Consider the following 16,897-nt stretch of genomic DNA (forward strand, 5'->3'; position numbering starts at 1 on the left):
AATCCTGTTTCATTGGGGTCAAATTGGTTAAATTTGGGCACATCAGACCACATGACCTGCTTCCATTGCTTCAGACCCCAATATTTTTGCTTCTTAACAAACTAAATCCTTTTTTTTCCTCCAAAAAAAGTAATTGTAGAGCTATTTAGTTGCAACACCTTGAGTCTCCTTTACATTGAGAATAGAAAAATACTCTTATGGCGTAGCATTGCAGTACGTTCTTCTGTTTATCTTCGATTACATCTCATCAAATGCTTTTTCCTGGAAAATGATGGGCCAACATTGACCTTCCAGGTCATCAATTTGGGTTAAAGAATTCGCTATTAGGTAAAACATTTTAATTACTGCACTACTTTTCCAATTGGAGGCTCTTACCACCAATATTTTTGCAGAAATATATGAGATGACCCCTGGGAGATAGTTCAAACAAGCATTTCAAGCACCATCTTATGTTCATTTTCACCCCTTTGCGTAGATTATTACAATTACTCCATCTCATTCATAAGTTTATTAAGGAGCCAGAATTACTTCTCTCTCACATGGCTTCTGATGGTTCTCACCTGCCAAGCTCTCTGCCACTGTTAAAAACCCATCTCCTCCTCAGGTTCCAAGTACGCTCTGACTCCAGGTTCATCTCCCCAATATCTCTATAAATGCATTTTAATTGGGAATTGACTAGATTGGAGGCTAGATGCCAAAACCCAAGTGTTTCATTACATAATGAAAGCATTCATTGCAAGAGCTGATGGACCGATATCCAGGTGTTTTTTTTTTCTTGGCCAGAAGCTGTATTAAAATATGTTTTTACCCAACAGTAATGCAAATTGAAAATCTCTATCCATCTGTCCATTTTTAATTAAAAAAAAGAAGTGTTTCCAAGAGTAATAAAAACATTTACAGTTTGTGATCTAGTTGAGTTCACGTAGTGACATACATCTCATACAACAGAAGGGCTTCACTTATAAACGAAACAATCCCTGGAATCACCAATCTGTTGCATTACAGAGGTAAACATAACCATGAAAAAACTACATTGAAATAAAGATTGTATTCCAGCATGTTTTCTTTTCTTTTTTTTTTTTCTAACGTCATTTTAATTCAACAGCATTTAATCCTAAACAAACAGTGTAGGAGCTGTGGCGTGCACAGCGACAGCTTCCAGCTCAGACATTTAAACGTGTCCTCTGTGTCCGGGCTGAGAGAGATGCTTGCTCGCAATAAACAAATCATTTTTATCCTACTCATCTTGACACACTTGCAATTATATTACGTCCTTGGGAATGCGTCGGTCATAGCAATCGTTGTTCTCCCAAAAAAACAAAAAAAGTAAGAGAAGGCTGGAGCTCACTGATTAGTTTTGTAGTCCTTCAGTGGAGAGGCACTTGATTCAGCTGCATTTTGCTGGAAGATGTACGGAGAGCTTTGCTTTCTTTTTCTTTTTTTTTACAATTATTCCTCTGTTCCTCTTTCAGTAAAAACAGGCTTCGGTTACCAATAGTTACGTGAGGTACAAGCGTTTCAAAATGCTGGAATATTCAAAAAAAAAACATTAAATGAGAAATACTGATGTCAAAAGGCAATGCTGAGGGTCAACAAGAGGTCTGCTGGCTTTGAGAGCGTTGCTGGAGAAGTGCTGCCAATGATTGTGAACAGAGTAGTGGGCTTTTTCTTTTCTTTCTTTCTTTCTTTCTTTCTTGAAAGAACTTTGGTAAGGATGGGGCGGAGGGAGATACTCATTGGCAGCCAAATTGTACCCTGTCCACTTTAACTTCACTCGCCTTCAAGTACTGCTGCGAGCTGTCTCATCCCATTGTCTCTCACCAGGGCCCGTAACCCAAAGGTTTAGCTGCACTTGCAGGACCTAACAACCATGTTTGAGAGCTGTTCCACCTTTGGTGAGCGACCCACGTAATAGAGGATGGTGAGGGGCTCCAAGTCCTGAGGAACACAGCAGGGTGAGGCGGACGCTTCGGGGTTCAATGTGTTATAGAGGCTCAGCAGCTGCAGGAGAAAAATGCAGGAAGAGATGAACATCAGTCAATGCATTTCCCAAATAGATTCTGCATTTTAAAGCGTTGCAACACATCGCCTCACCGAGCTGTGGGTGGTGTCTGCGCTGCGAAGGTAAGGACAAGGACCAGAGCAGAAGTTAGCATGGTATCCTTCTGGCTGATGGATCCACCTCCAACCCAAATCCTCCCGGAAATTAATATATAGTTCTCGCACGCAGCAATTCTCCTCATAATTGCTGCAGAAAAGAGAGGTCAGACAGGATTAAACCTTTAAAAACTTTAAAGCACACGGTTCTGAGACTTGTGCACATGTCCTCTATGGCCTCAGAGATGACTGAGAAGTTCAGGAATTCCAGTCTTAGGTGTGCCCTTATTTTCCCTGTTTGGAATCAGCCCAGGTGTCTTTGGTGCTGCCTGTCAGTTTAACGGAGGAAATCGAGAGCTGAGGAGACACTGTGCTAGAGGAGGTAGCATTTTCTAGCACTGACAGATCCTGACTTGCATCGCCTCATAGATCTGTCACGCTTGTTGGGTGATTAACGTGCTTCTACTGTGTTTTCTGTGCCAATGTGTGCTTTTCTTTGATATCCTTGTCATCTTTTCTGTACGTGACAGCCGATATCTAAACTTCTTGCTTCTCTTGCCTCTGTGCTATTATATATCCCCACGTATGCAAGTCTTCCTTATCATATAATTTAGGCTGGCCCAGTCCTTGCATTTCTAAAGCTGGCATGGAATCAGAGAGATAATTTCACAGAGTTCAAAACAATGAACAATAGTCTAAGAAGAGAATTACACAGTGGGACTTACTTGAAGCAGTAATTGGTGTCGAGGTCCCGCTTGCGTCTGCGGGAAAAGGAGTGGACATCCATCCGGTGGGGAGGTAGCATCATGAGGAGGAGGTGAGGGTACTCTTTATGCTTTTTCACACGCTCGTCATAGTCCACACCTGCGGGAAGAAGTCATGAAATTGTTTAAAAGGATAACTTGGCTTCAAGAGCTGTCAATCGTAACTTTCACATAAGGATAATCTGCAGGCACAACTTCACTCATTTCTGGCTTACTTTTCATCCCTTTCCATATTTAACACTGTTCCCTCTAACTTCCTCTTTTCCTCTGTTCTCCCCCCTGGGCCTGTGTCTGCTCATCCAATCTATCCCTGATAGCTAAAGCAGTTGATATCTCAGGGGAGATGCTGGTGGATGTGTATAGGCCTCTTTAATTTGGGGCCAAACGTCTGAGCGCTGTCACAGCACATTCCTTGCGGCCAGGCCAGGCAGGAGTGTTCCCAGGACCGAGGGCCCGGGGGCCCCAGTGCTAAGTGAGATACCAGATCAATTGTATTCCCATGCTCTGTGTCTCTTCCTCTCAGAAAGGAAACCCACCACCTTCACAAAAGCACCTTGGTGAGTATCGTTCTTTGAACAGCACGTTGATGACTAGACAGAAAGTAACTTTTCATGACCAGTTAAGCATTATTTCATTTGTACTAGACCCTAAGAGACTTTGATGCACAACACACCCGGAACAAGGTTGAAAAATCATGTCCTTGGAGTTTTTAAATAAAGGAAATACCACTAATGATGAAACAAATTGAAAAATAGTGATATGAACATGGTATCATCCATGAGGCATCGTCTAGACTCTAGACCATGCGCTAATACTTGTAAAACTATTTGACATTATACATATGCTATTAAAAACAATCAAAATTTACATTTGGAAAAAGTGTAATAACTTATACTGGAAACTCCTACACAGGCATTACAAAGTGGGGGAACGGGATCCAAAACAGGTTTCTTGTATCAACCATTATCGAGTCTCACTAATGCAAATCATCTGAAAAACTAGCAGAGCCCCAATAGCTCTAATCAGAATAAACCAAATTTTTCAACAATGCAGAGATGGCTATCTTGAACATTAGACAAATCGAACACAAGTCAAACAAACCAAATCGTTATTTGATTCTTGACTGTGAATAGAAACTGGCAGGACATTTCTTTGCACTGAGACCAAGAGATCAAAAGCAGAGACAAACCCTGACCAAACACAGTCTGCTCACGGAAACGGGACGATACAAAACAATCTCAGAAACCTAAAAACAATAGAGTCTGCGCTCAACGCACAACAAATGAGGGTGTGAGTGAGATGTTTTCATAGAGGAATAATCTTGTGCTTTTTGGGATGTCTTTCATCCTGACGGTGTGTAGCTTTCTAGTGCATGAAAAATGTCGGCAAAGTCAAAGCACCAAGTCCACACCGAAGGGAGTTTTTCTGTCTTGCAGAAGAAGCTTAACCTGTTGTACTCAACACATTTAATCAGAGTCTAGATGGTTATTCCCTTCTGCATATCTCCAGCATCACAAAATATATTTACAGACTTCCCATAGCTAGTTCGGTATGACTGTAACAAAAAAATGAGTGGTGGTGGATTTCCACAGGCACTCACTACAACGGTGAACATTCAGGGGAAGGACATTGAAAGAGTGGACTCTTACAAATACCACCTAAACAATAAACTGGACTGGTCTGATAACAGAGATGCTCTCGACAAAAGAGGGCAGAGCAGACTCTTTCTGCTCAGGAGACCAAGGTCTCTTGGAGTGCCGGGAGCTTTTAAAGACCTTTAATGAGTTGAGAGAAGGGAGGGAGGTAACCAAACTCTCATCCTAGCTGCTCCCAGCGAATCACTGGTGACTACTAAACACTTAAGTCCTCTTTGCAGAAAAAAGGCAGTTCATGTTAGCAAAGGGGGCAGTGGAGCTGCGTTCATACAACAAGGTATCACTGCCACCTATTTATAAGTTTGTACAAGTTCACCATTGATGTAACTCAAACTACTGTCAGTTGACAAAAAAGATGAGACTTCAATCGAGTGTTGTTTTAACTCTGAAATTTTCTTTAATTTTGACTGACGGTTTCATGATGTTCACATGTTCAATGAGTTTTTTCCTTTCATAATAGTGTATTAATAATGACTAACGCAGGTATGCCTCTTCCTTCCTACATATTTATAATGAATCTGCAGTGCTGCAGTCAGGACAATGTTTCCAGTGTCCAAAGCATCTCCACACAGTTGAATTAATACGGCTGTCTTTGATAGTGAGCTCTTTATCTAGCATGAAGCCATTTGCACATAGAAAACTAGCATTGCAAAAGGATGTAATTGACAGTGTGACTTAACCCTATAATGCCAGATGGATCATATTTTATACATGGATTTTGTGAGACATTTGCACCACCCCATAATAAAACAAACAAACCAAATATATTCAGAATCATACAAAAAAAAATATTATATAGATTCTGTTAAAGACACAATTAGGAGTGTTTTTCATTTCAATATATAACATACGCCTCGAATTATTTATGTGTATATATGTATTATTTCATATGTCAGGCATTAAAGGGATTAAATTACCTGTCACACAATTGTCAAGTTATATCAGCCAAAATGTGTAATGTGTTATTGTACGTGTAGATGCAGTACAGAGTAACTCAGTACTCAGTAACTCAAGTTATTAGTATAGACAGATTGTGTTATTATAGACAAGAAAAACATTTGGACACTTGAATTACAATAATTTGAGTTTTAAATTACCCTAAATATTAAGAAAAACAGGGGATAGTGTCAGATCTCAACACAAGACAGTTGCTTCAATAAAATATATCAGACAGAAAAGGACGCAGATTTTATATGAAAGTAATCTTATTTGAAAATTAAAGCATGTGAACCTGTTGTAGTACAAACTAAAATAAAATGAGCTAGCAAAGTAGCTGATAAACTATTTCTGACATTATAAATGCATGCATTAAACTGAATTTTGCATGTAATAGTTAGGTTGAATCTACTTGAGTGATTACTTGAGAATCACCTTAAAACCATGTTTTTAACTAGACTGAAAAAACCCCCAAAACAAAACAGACTTATATGTCTTTTTCAGGAAAATACCAAAACATCTTGACAAAAAGCCAAACCACTTACATCAATCACAGGACTGAAGTATCAAATTTTGTCATACCTTCGAACTTGACCTCCAGCACCTTGTTGGCATTCTCAATTATATCACCATTGGGCCTCAGAGTGTGACAGGGACAGTGCACGCTGATCTCCAGGCCAAGATTCGTCTCTGAGGAGAGATCATGAGCAGAAAGTGAGGACAGAAGGGGATGACATTTTTCCCTGAGACCATTAACCCTCATTACTAAATGAAGCAGTTCTTTTCTGGCAGGATATGTAATAATGTGTGAAACGAGGAAAATCTGAGGTGTCCCACTCACGTCGGTACATCAGCCACTCCCTCACTGTCTCTGTCACATCAAAGGAGATCCACTCATGTGTCCCCTTGGTCAAGACATTCTTGCCCCCAATGTAACGCTGTTTGGCTTTAAGGTCGTCTTTCGGGAGGATCTGTGAGGAAAGAAAATGTGACCCAGCTGCATAAACTTTATTTTTTACACTCACACACACATACACGCTGAACCAAGGCTGTCTCTTTGAGCCAGACTCTCCAGGATGCCTTGGGCCAAATGTCTACTCTTCATGGAAAAAGTGACTCCCTATGTTGATATCCCATTTTGCAAGTTAATGCCTGTGTGTTACCCTCTTGCCAATGAGAAACTTGCTGTACTTCACATCAGCCATTCAAACTTTGACTTAATCCTCTCAGACTCCATATTGTTTCAGTATAAAAAAAAAAAAGAGAAAAGAAAAAATTCGCACAGCATTCATGTGAAGACCACAAATATTCAAAGCTAATGATGGGAGGAAAATACAGAGGTGGATATCAGACAGTCATATCTGAACCAGCACCTCTCTGGGCAAAGGTGTTTATCTGTAGTGAGAAATGTGTGTTTGGGTAGTGGGTATGAGCCTTGGGCCTCACAGCAGTGCTACGGATAACCATGTTCCTGAACATTGTCGGCATCTAATCTGTCTTCCTGTGGGAACGAGGGGCCACAGGACTGCCAGCATCAGCCGCCTGCCAATCAGCTCCAGCCTGAAAAGTCTGGGGGCGAGTGAACGGCTCCATTTACTCCCACCAGTGGGCGACCCTGCCTCTATCTCCTCCTAGGCCCCTGGAAACAATCTTTTGAAGGCCTGACAGTCTGTATTCAGTGCTGGCCAGAGCTTTGCCTCAGAGGTGGTATGCAGTCCGGAGACACTTGTCTCACTGGCAGGAAATGTTGGAACCTGATCATCACTCTGAGCCTCTCACAGGAGATTAATAGAGAAGCAGCAAAAAAAAAAGCTCTTCTTGCCACCCCTTACACAGACATCAACCAGATATATACCTTATAATCAGAGGTGGACAGAGTACTCGACCCCAGTACTTGAGTAAGAGTACAAATACTACTGGTCAAAATTTACTCCGTTACAAGTAAAAGTAGCTCAGTCAAAATATTACTCGAGTAAGAGTAGAAAAGTACTTGCTTTTAAAGGTACTTAAGTATCCAAAAGTAAATGCTTTTAAATTTACTTTAAGTAAAAGTAAGAGTAAGAGTAAGAGTAAATTTCTTATTTTCCACATCAGTAAATTACTATATTTTTTCTAAATTAATTGTTGCAGGCTACTTTGGCGGTATCGTTTTGAGGAGGCTTGACGTATTTCCGCTTTACGTACATCCCAGTGGAGAGCGTGCACTGTGATAGGTCTCCTCCTTTGACAAAAACAGCTTGTGTCCAATAGGATTTTAGGGAAGAAGAAAAAAGAGCAGACCTGAAAGTAACAAGTACTTTTCAGCCTTCTTAGAAATCTACTCGAGTAAAAGTAAAAATATTTGTCTTGGAAATGTATTCAAGTAAGAGTAATAAGTACCAAAGAAATCTAATACTCAAGTAAAGTACAAATCCTCTGGATATGTACTTAAGTACAGTACTCAAGTAAATTTACTCCGTTACTGTCCACCACTGCTTATAATAAACATACATAAGCATAGGCAGATATTAAAAAACTCTTTTGAACTAAAGCAGTATGGTCAACTGCTTTGAGACTAACAGCTGAGAAAGAAGAAACTGCAGACTGGCAATGTGGTGTTTCTTAAAAATGGCTGCACAAGCTCTTAAAGTTGTCCTGATGTAGAATCCATTGGAGTATAAGCACATGGAATAATGATTAGCACATGAAAAGAGAAGAGAGGGGAGTTGGACACCCTAATATAAATGTTTTCATCTTTCTCACTGACCTATGCAGGCCTTCGGAGAGAAATCGAGCACATAAGCCTGTCCCCCCCGCCCTCCCCCCACCCGCGCTCTGCTAACAGTGGAAATGAACGGTCAGTTCACACACCTGGTAGAGCTCAATTCTCTGCTCGTTTTTCTTGGCGTTGCTGTTGGGGATCCGCCGCGCTCGAAACTCAGCCCGGAACAAGTTGGTGGCGTTCTTCTCCATGATTGACACGTCGAAGCGGAATATCGTGGAGGTGATACTCTTCGAGCAGTAGAGGTCATCTGCAGGTGAAGAGAAAAAGGAAAACTCACATTGTTTTCAAGTATAAGATTTCTCTTTTAAAGAAGAACTGACTGTAACCCCTAAATCTTTGATCTACTTCAGCTGTTGTTTGTTACCTCATTACGAACATATCATCAAAGCCAATTTTCCACATGTTTAAATAGTTTGCAGATAAAAACCAAAGTCCTGTCTTTTTAACTAGTTGTAATTCCTACAAACTATCTGCTTATGCCTCGTGTGGTGGTGGAACAAGCTACAGTGGGACAGCAGCATGCTCCTCCTCCCTCCAGCACATAAGCCCAACAGGTGCTCCCAGGGCTCAGACAGAAGCCAAATATTCCCTGGAACTCAGAGGTTTGGCCAGAAACATGTGGCCTCACATGCTGGAGCTGAACAATACTGGAGCAACAACCTAGGATGGAGAATTCAGCTTGATAGCAATGCCACTGAATGTCGGGAGTGAAGTGAAGAAGTGATTCTATCTGCGGAGATCTGGTTACACTGAAGCGTTCCCCTTCTTTATGCCATTATACCACGGAGGAGTCTATTATTTTAACAGGCAAAGCACATGCGGCGTTGAGCAAAACAAGCACATAGCAAACTTTTTATGAGCCAAGTGGAAACAGTCATGTACAGCCAAGCCTAGGCTAATTTATTACCTTGAGCTTAAGCTTTATTACTAAGTCTCAGATTTGCTGGTGGTTGAAAGGCGCATAGCACCTTTAGCTGATTTGCACCTCCAGCACTTTTGGGACAAATGGAAACTCAGAAGTTGTTTCTGTGTCATGCAAACTTGCACATCTCCAAGTATCTGTACTTTATTTGACCCATAATTCTGTTTCAGTGTCCTTCCAGTCATTATCTGGGATTCCACGCAGGTTTTTTTAAACTTTCCCTATTTATAGGTGACCTTTTCAGTGTATCATCAGACAGAGATCTGTCCAGCGTTTCCACACAATATATTTAGAGGAAACCTCAGTAGCCTTTCCTCCCCTCAATCACTGCTCAATATCCCCCCTTCCTCCTCCCCTGCCTCGCCCCCAGAAGGTGGAAAGCCCCACTTCGAGGGGAGATTTGAAATTCTAATCAAGTCTATGGTTTCCTTTTGGATGACCTAATTTTTCCCACTGCAATGGTTTTAGGTGGATTTCACATTACGACTTATTTTTGCCAAAGGTCTGAAAGGTAATTTGTTCCATGTTGGTGAGTGGAGGGGATACTTGTATAATTAAACTGAGATATATTCACTATTTTTTTAAGACCCTTTCCATTTCTAGATTATAGTTCTTCAGACTGGACATCAGGATGCTGACACAAACTGAGCCTGGAAACTGTTTGAAGCTGTACAGTTTTATGTTAATATATTTCTTCTGGGTCTAATTTCTACTCTTTACCTGGGGAAAAGAAATTAAGCCTACTGTTATACCTTAAGATTCAGCTGAGTAACTGCTCTTGTAGCAAATTATAACTAGCGGACCTCTTTATTTAGAATCCCTAACACCATCTCAGATCACTAACACTATCTCAAATCACTGACACCATCTCAAATGTGCATTTGAAGTCGGATATAAAAGCCTGCGCATCAGAAAAGTGACAACTTGATTTCTTTTTTGGCATGGTCTCTCAGTTCACTAAAACAGATACTGTATAGACTTCAAAGAATAAAGGTGAACAGACGAGTTGCCTATGAACAGACATTTAAACAGTTCTGCTGTAATTGCATGTAGCAATACCACTTCTGACCGCATGGGGCTCCATATCTCAAGAAAGGTCACATGTCAGCAACTGGTGCAAGACACAATGAAGTGCACCTTTTATACAAGATGTGGTCCACTGTCTCCACCAAGCGCCAACCATAACAAACCTCTGGGTTGAGGCTAATGCGAAACAAGGATTTGTTGCAGTTCCTCGATTGACCACTAGATGTCGGCTGCAAAAGTGAGTCAATCTCCATTGACTCCCATGTTAAAATGACCCAGTTTAATGAACAAATAAACATATTTACCACCTGGTTCAAAAAAACATTTTATTTGATTATACACCCATGATAACATTGAGTGAGGTAAAACATTTTGTACCACACCAGATCTTATATAAAGCAATACATATATTTCTAGTATGATTGATTGACAGTTGGTTCAGCCAGTGGCTATTCATAACTTCCTCATCTATAATCATCATGCTACCATACTTAGTGCAGCACCAGTCATTTGTACAAACTAGGGATGGGCAGTATGGACTAAAAAATTTATCACGATAATTTCTGGCATTTATCCCGATAACGATAAAAAAAATACCAATTCAACTCTACCTTTGTAACTATAAATCTATCTCCACATTCAGTCTTTGGAAACCCCAAAACACTCCTCTAAGAGAATACTAAATGCTACTAAACTACACTAATTAAATTGAATTGATAAAAACCAATTAAATGAGTCCACCTGTACTGAAAAAATGTAATGACTCTGATCTGCCGTGTTTGTTACACAAAAACCTCTTCAACAGGAATCCCTTTCTTTCTTTTTTGGCTCATTTCTTTCTTTCATTCTTTCTTTCTTTCCCGTACGTTGTGCGTTGATTTAAGGCAGAACCATAAATCAGCTTTACACAAAAATGTCAACGGGAATTTATCGTTTTTACCACGAGATGACAAATTCTTACCGTGGGGAATTTTTTTGACGGTATATCGTGAACGGTAAAATATCGCCCATTCCTAGTACAAACCCAGCATCATTTAAACGCAACTGAATTTTTTTATCAAACCGTCGAGAACATGTTAAACATTATATTCTGCTGTAAATGTCTGCTGGCAGCTATCCACTGAAGGATCTGGTAGCTAAAGCTAACTTCTATTGGCATACTGTGGGCATATAACCATAGGCTGTGCCCTTTACAAAGAAGAAGAGACTTCAAAACTGCTCTTCAGAACCCACCGGGCCTACATGCCCCCACATGGTCAGAAGTGGTACTACTACATAATGTGGCTTCAAAAGCAGGGTAGGGATTTCTAAATGACTATACTTCTGTTGATATTTGAAACATAACATCAACAAAACACAGAGAATTGGCTTTTCTTTCCCCCTTCCTGCAGTGCTACCAAAGAAAAAACAACCGATCATGAACTCTCCTAAGAGCGTTTTGTTTTCTTTCTACATTGTTCCCATAAGGTAGTGGATGATGGGAGGAAAATGATGAGTTCCAACTCACATAGAATCCCTAACCCAACCCCCCTACACCATAACATGGATCTTTACACTGTGTGACTTTTTCACAATTTACATGAGTTGCGTCTACTTAACATGGTCACAGTTGCAACCATGAACGGTTAATACAAAGGACGGACCATTAAGTCATGTGACCCATTGCTTTCTGGAGAGCAGTTTTGAACCCTCTTTTCCATCCTACTGCATGCAGCCATGTTGCCGGGAAGCTGACAGAAACACACTCAATACATGTCAAGCAAAATGATCTGTAGCTATCAACTCCTTTAGTCGATCCCTGCGAAATATCTCCAGAGCTGCCAACAGACATTTATAGTGGAATATTCCTTTTCACAAGTTCTCGGCAGTGAAAACAACAATTACTGTTGCATATAGCTGACGCTGGGTTAGTACAAACCACTGATTGCTTTGGTAAGCTTGGTACCATGATGATAACCAATGAACAATTGATAATGGCAAGCTATTGGCTGAGTTGACTGTCAATCAATCATGTTAGAAATAAATGTTTTGCTTTACATAAACTCTCTTCATGTGGTACAAAAAATTAACCCCCCTCAGAGTCGTGATTGAGACCAAAATGTTTTGTTTTAGAACCAGGGTGTAAACATGTAGCCTATAAATCTGCATGTACCATTAGCAAAATTTAAATTTGCTTTGCTGGTACATCTGCTTACTAACTCTTGGAGCTCATTAAATATGCCCAAAAGTCTTGGGGAGCAGATCAAATCAATCTAGCCTTGTAGAGAGAGTCACTGGGCAGGCGTAACACGATGATGACAGAGCGACGACATAATCCGGTGTAGATGACTGCATATGAGGATTATAGGTAGTTTTAATCTGCTTTGGCACTGACAATCAAAAATTCCGACTTCTTCTGAAAATCCCGAAAATTGAACAGAAGACGGCACCAAAATCATTCCTTTCCAAGGAAGATGTGTTTGCTGTTTTGCTGACAGGCTGCAGCCAAAGTTTAATTTACTCTTCCACACAGTACGCCCTACCATTGACCCGTTTTCATTGCTCTAAATATGTCACCTTGTTGTTCCTGTGATTGAACATAGAACTAACCAACGACTAACCAAGGCAGTTTGATAGGCAACCAGTGGTGCCGCCCTTTGGATGCGGAGGCCCTATGGATCCATTTCAGACCCTACATCTTTCTAGATGTAGGTCTGATCTATCAGGCTAGTACAGTAAGTGGCCACTCGAGGAACTGCAATGAATCTTACTTTCCGCATGAGATGCGACCCAGAAGTTAGATGCTTGCCGCTTGGTTGCAACAGGGATATTCTGCAGTCAGAAGAAGGTTATGACAATGTAAATTGGTTTCTGATGGCAAAGTGATGCGCTATAAATATATCTAATAGAGTGTGTGCTTGAATCACCATTACATTTATGAAGTTTCAGTTGATTTGGATGTTGAAAAGTTGCTCTTCTACGTAACTGTTAGCATTGGTCCCCATCAAAATTCCTCCCTTAATGTTCAAATTGAGGGTGACATGGTCGCTGTTGGTTGCAGGTAAGATACTGACTATTGATAAGTACTTCACAGAATCCCGCTTTAAAAGAAAAAAAAAACTTAATTTGCCACACCCTGATGCCCTGAGCCACACCTCAATTCCTGACACAAGCTCAGCTGCATCTTCTCATGACACAGAAGCTCCCTGATAAACGTTCCCAGGAATCACCTCTCTTTGCCCTTTTGCCCAGAGGATACTTGATGATGTCAGTCTCTCCAGAGCTTTGAGGAGGTAAACAAAGGAAATAGAAAGCATAAGTCGGCAGGTGCTAGCCAGCTGCTGTGGTTTCTAGATCTCATAAAGCATAGCAACAATTTCTTTGGAGATGAATTAGAGTTCTAGCTTGAGCTCTTTTATCCGCTTAAATTCCAGCATCTGGAATTGAAATTTGTTTGTTTATATTCCAGTGAAAAGGTTTGGGTTTTTTCCCTTGCAGAGACATTAAGGTTCTAATATACAAGAATATAAGTTTTCATCATGAAAAAGCCCCATGCTTCTACTCCATTTATCATACTGTGGACATTGACCGCTACAGATGAGATAATGTGTCAGACCTCTGTTGTGAGGAAAAACAATCTCTTTTCCCCTTTGATTAAACATGAGGAAGCAAAAACGGTGAAAGCGTGGGAGTTGTTTGGAGAGATGCTGCTTCTCTGGGAGCAGGCTGAAAACCTAGTTCTGTTTGTTCAGATGACATCATCTTTCTACTATCTCATATATCAGATACCCTGCTGTCCCAGCGCTAGTACTCATTTTTTACTGACCCAGCACTGAGTCAAAGATTGGCTTGAAATTTCACTGAAACTGCATGATCCAATATGCGATCCATGGTCAAGTCTGTATCCTGCAACACGTCATCCCTCCAGCTCAAATATGGGTGTCTTACTCCTTCAACAATATACTGTACATACTGGTCTTTTGACAGCAGCCCTAAACTGCTGCCATGTCTGAATTCTGCCTCGTCTACTCATAGATGGCAAAGGCATTGATTTCCATTTGTAGTAATGTCTTGCAAAGTAGTCTGGAGCAAGTGGTGCATTAAAGTATGAGAGAAAAGTTTCTGTTTAACTTCTTAACTGTTTTTGAAAAAAGAAAAAGGAACAAAACTTGACTACATTCCCAAACACTCCCACCTTCCAAAAGCAGTGCATGCAAAAGCCATTATATCCAGCAAGAATGAAAATGAAGTTTGCTGCTAAATTATCAAGGTGAGAGACATTATGTTCCTACATACTGTAACATGCCCATTTCTCTTTAGAACTGCATAATGGAAAGGGAGGGAAACCTTTTTAATTAGTGTATTTTTGGCCCCATCTGTTAATCTGAGTAATAACTTCCTTGATTATAAGCTGCTGGGCAGCCAGCAGTAAGTCAGGCTCATGTCTTCTATTATCACCTTTAGTATGGCCTACAGAATGATGTGTCCTGGGCACCTGGCCATCACTGATCCCACTCCTTAGACCTCTGTTTGTTTTGGGAGCTTTGGCTACCTCTGACCAGCGGATAAACCCGGAGCTGTGTATTTTGAATGTCAGAAGCACTTTGTGGGACCCGTGAAATGGATTTGATTCAGGGATTACTGTATGCTGAGGCTCTGCTCAGTGTCACTGCACAACATAAACACCTGTTGATTTCAAAATGGTAACGGCACACACTCACCGACCTCTGACCGGGAATAGGCACAAATCCAACTGCTCCACTAGAAAATGACCTCCCTTTATAGGGAATCTGAAGCTCAGTGAGCTTCTGCTTCTGATTTATGGAGCGATCAATGGGCCACATTTTATACAGGAAATACCAATATAAATGAACAAGGGAATTAGATCATAATAAGGAGCCCCTCCAGAGAAATGGTAGAGGGAACAGAGGTGAATAACAGTGGATGAAGAAAAAATATTGGCCTTCCATCTAGAAAAATGGAAATGAGGTACTAGAGTTGGCAATAAAAGCTACTACACTTAACAGCCTGAGAATTTTTTTTCTCTGAGGAATGTGTCAGACTGGAGTTCCCATGGCTTTCGCGTGAGGTATGTATGTGGAATGGTGCTCATTCCAATTAGAGAGTTTGCTTTGCTTCCTCCTTTGAGCAACGCACCACCGCTCACTGGTGCGCCCGTGGGTGAAACAAAAGGCAGGTGGACTTGGCTCTTTTGATTTTTTCTTTGTTTTTGTCTATTATGGGCGATCATTATATGCGCAAAGCAAAACACATGTGTTTTACTTTAATTCCAGATACACATTTTTTAAAAAGTAAGTTTTCGGGAAAAAAAAAGAAAAGGATTTGTTGCACATGCAAAATAAAATATCATGCCAAGTGGTGGCAGTACCTGCACCATTTATATAACTATAACAACGAGAGTTTCTTTATTTTGAGACAATATAAAATATCAAAATGATCAAAATAAAAAATTATTAAAAAGAAAAACTCACTGTTTTCTGGTGAAGTATTTATCATGTTCAACTTGTAAATCTCTTTGGCGTAGTAGTCAGTCTCTGCGTTATCCTGCCCGCAACTCTGCTGCCGTTCTCTCCCCAGCTCCTTAATGAGTTCCTTGGTGCTGTTATAAAGGGCCATGACCTGATACGGTACCTGGCTTGGACCTGTTGTCTGAGGCGGGCTGGTCATCCGGAGTTTACTTAAGATCTGTCCCCGGACCGCTTCCAGTCTCTTTTTCCTGATGTTTGCGATGTCCACAGTGGTGCAAGTGGATAGCGAGAAAGTCATTGTCACTAAATTTGAGAGAAGAAAAAACAGAAGCGCTCTGCCCAGATTCATATTTAAACTGCGTTCACTCACAACCGATTTGAATAGGTTTCCGATCTGAATAGGTTAGAATCCTTTTTTTTTTTTTTATCTTTTCATTCAGGTCGTGAGTGAGTTCTGTTCTTGGAGGAATCCCATTTTCTTAAGTGCTATGTCATCTTTGCAAAATGCCCACTTGGATGGGAGCAAATCCGTGCCATTTTGTGAAATAATCTTAATTCTCCATCAAAACTCTTTATTACAGTCCTCATTACCCCTTGCCTCAATCAAGCATGTCTTCCTTTTGCTTTTAATTCAAGTGGGGCCGATCTCGGCGTCGTGGTTCAGTTTCTCCAATCCACTGGGATCGTCCCATCCACTTGCGCTTGTGGAGTCCGTAAAGCTCTGTTATCTCCCTTTAGTCCAGCCTCAAGCGCACTCTCTCGTACGCCAGTCGCACTTGCAATTTATACTCACAAGTTGTGACGTTTCTGAGGGAGGGGCAGCAGCTTATAACCAGTGGTCGGACAATGAGCACTGTCGTATTGTGAAATGTGTTGAAAAAGACCATTGATTACGTTGTCAAATCTGTTTTACAAGGTTTCATAAGAACATTCCCTGGCTGTACTGATTTTGCCCATTTAATATTTTTGTTTTTCGCCCGCACCATTAATGTATTTTAATAGACTAATTGACAGTGAGGTAACTGAGTACACCTTAATCGTGTTCAAGATTTTGAAAGACATAGATAACATTAAAAAAATATTCTAGATTGAAGATATCAGATAGAGGGTCACAGTTAGAGAGTAGGGTTCCCGGTGCACAGTGGAGCTCCCAGCTCAAGGCTGATTTATGGTCCCGCGTTACACCGAAGCAGAGCGTACGCCGTACCATACGGCGTACGCTCTGCGTCGATTTAACGCGGAATAGCCGCTCTCACCGCTGCAGA

The 16,897-nt window shown here is 40.8% G+C and overlaps 1 protein-coding gene across 1 annotated transcript; it reads right to left on the reverse strand.

The window, feature by feature from the left end:
- Positions 1-1,430: 1,430 nt before the first annotated feature.
- tgfb3 (transforming growth factor, beta 3) lies at positions 1,431-16,377 on the reverse strand. Its single transcript, XM_061742876.1, has 7 exons — positions 15,636-16,377; positions 8,303-8,463; positions 6,294-6,423; positions 6,035-6,142; positions 2,823-2,961; positions 2,095-2,248; positions 1,431-2,001 (listed from the first exon to the last, which is right to left on the reverse strand). The coding sequence occupies exons 1-7, from the start codon at positions 15,979-15,981 to the stop codon at positions 1,843-1,845; spliced, it is 1,197 nt and encodes a 398-aa protein (XP_061598860.1). The 5' UTR covers positions 15,982-16,377; the 3' UTR covers positions 1,431-1,842.
- Positions 16,378-16,897: the final 520 nt, after the last annotated feature.

The sequence above is a fragment of the Cololabis saira genome, chromosome 16 (assembly GCF_033807715.1).
Source record: "Cololabis saira isolate AMF1-May2022 chromosome 16, fColSai1.1, whole genome shotgun sequence".
In the NCBI taxonomy this organism is placed as follows: Eukaryota; Metazoa; Chordata; class Actinopteri; order Beloniformes; family Belonidae; genus Cololabis; species Cololabis saira.

Excerpts from the sequence above, each read along its gene's own strand:
- tgfb3 (XM_061742876.1), bottom strand. The coding sequence starts at position 15,981 with ATGAATCTGGGCAGAGCGCTTCTGTTTTTTCTTCTCTCAAATTTAGTG. Across the intron at positions 2,962-6,034 it reads GCTGGAGGTCAAGTTCGAAG|GTGTGGACTATGACGAGCGT; the intron begins GTATGACAAAAT and ends TTCTTCCCGCAG. Across the intron at positions 2,002-2,094 it reads CAGACACCACCCACAGCTCG|CTGCTGAGCCTCTATAACAC; the intron begins GTGAGGCGATGT and ends TTTCTCCTGCAG.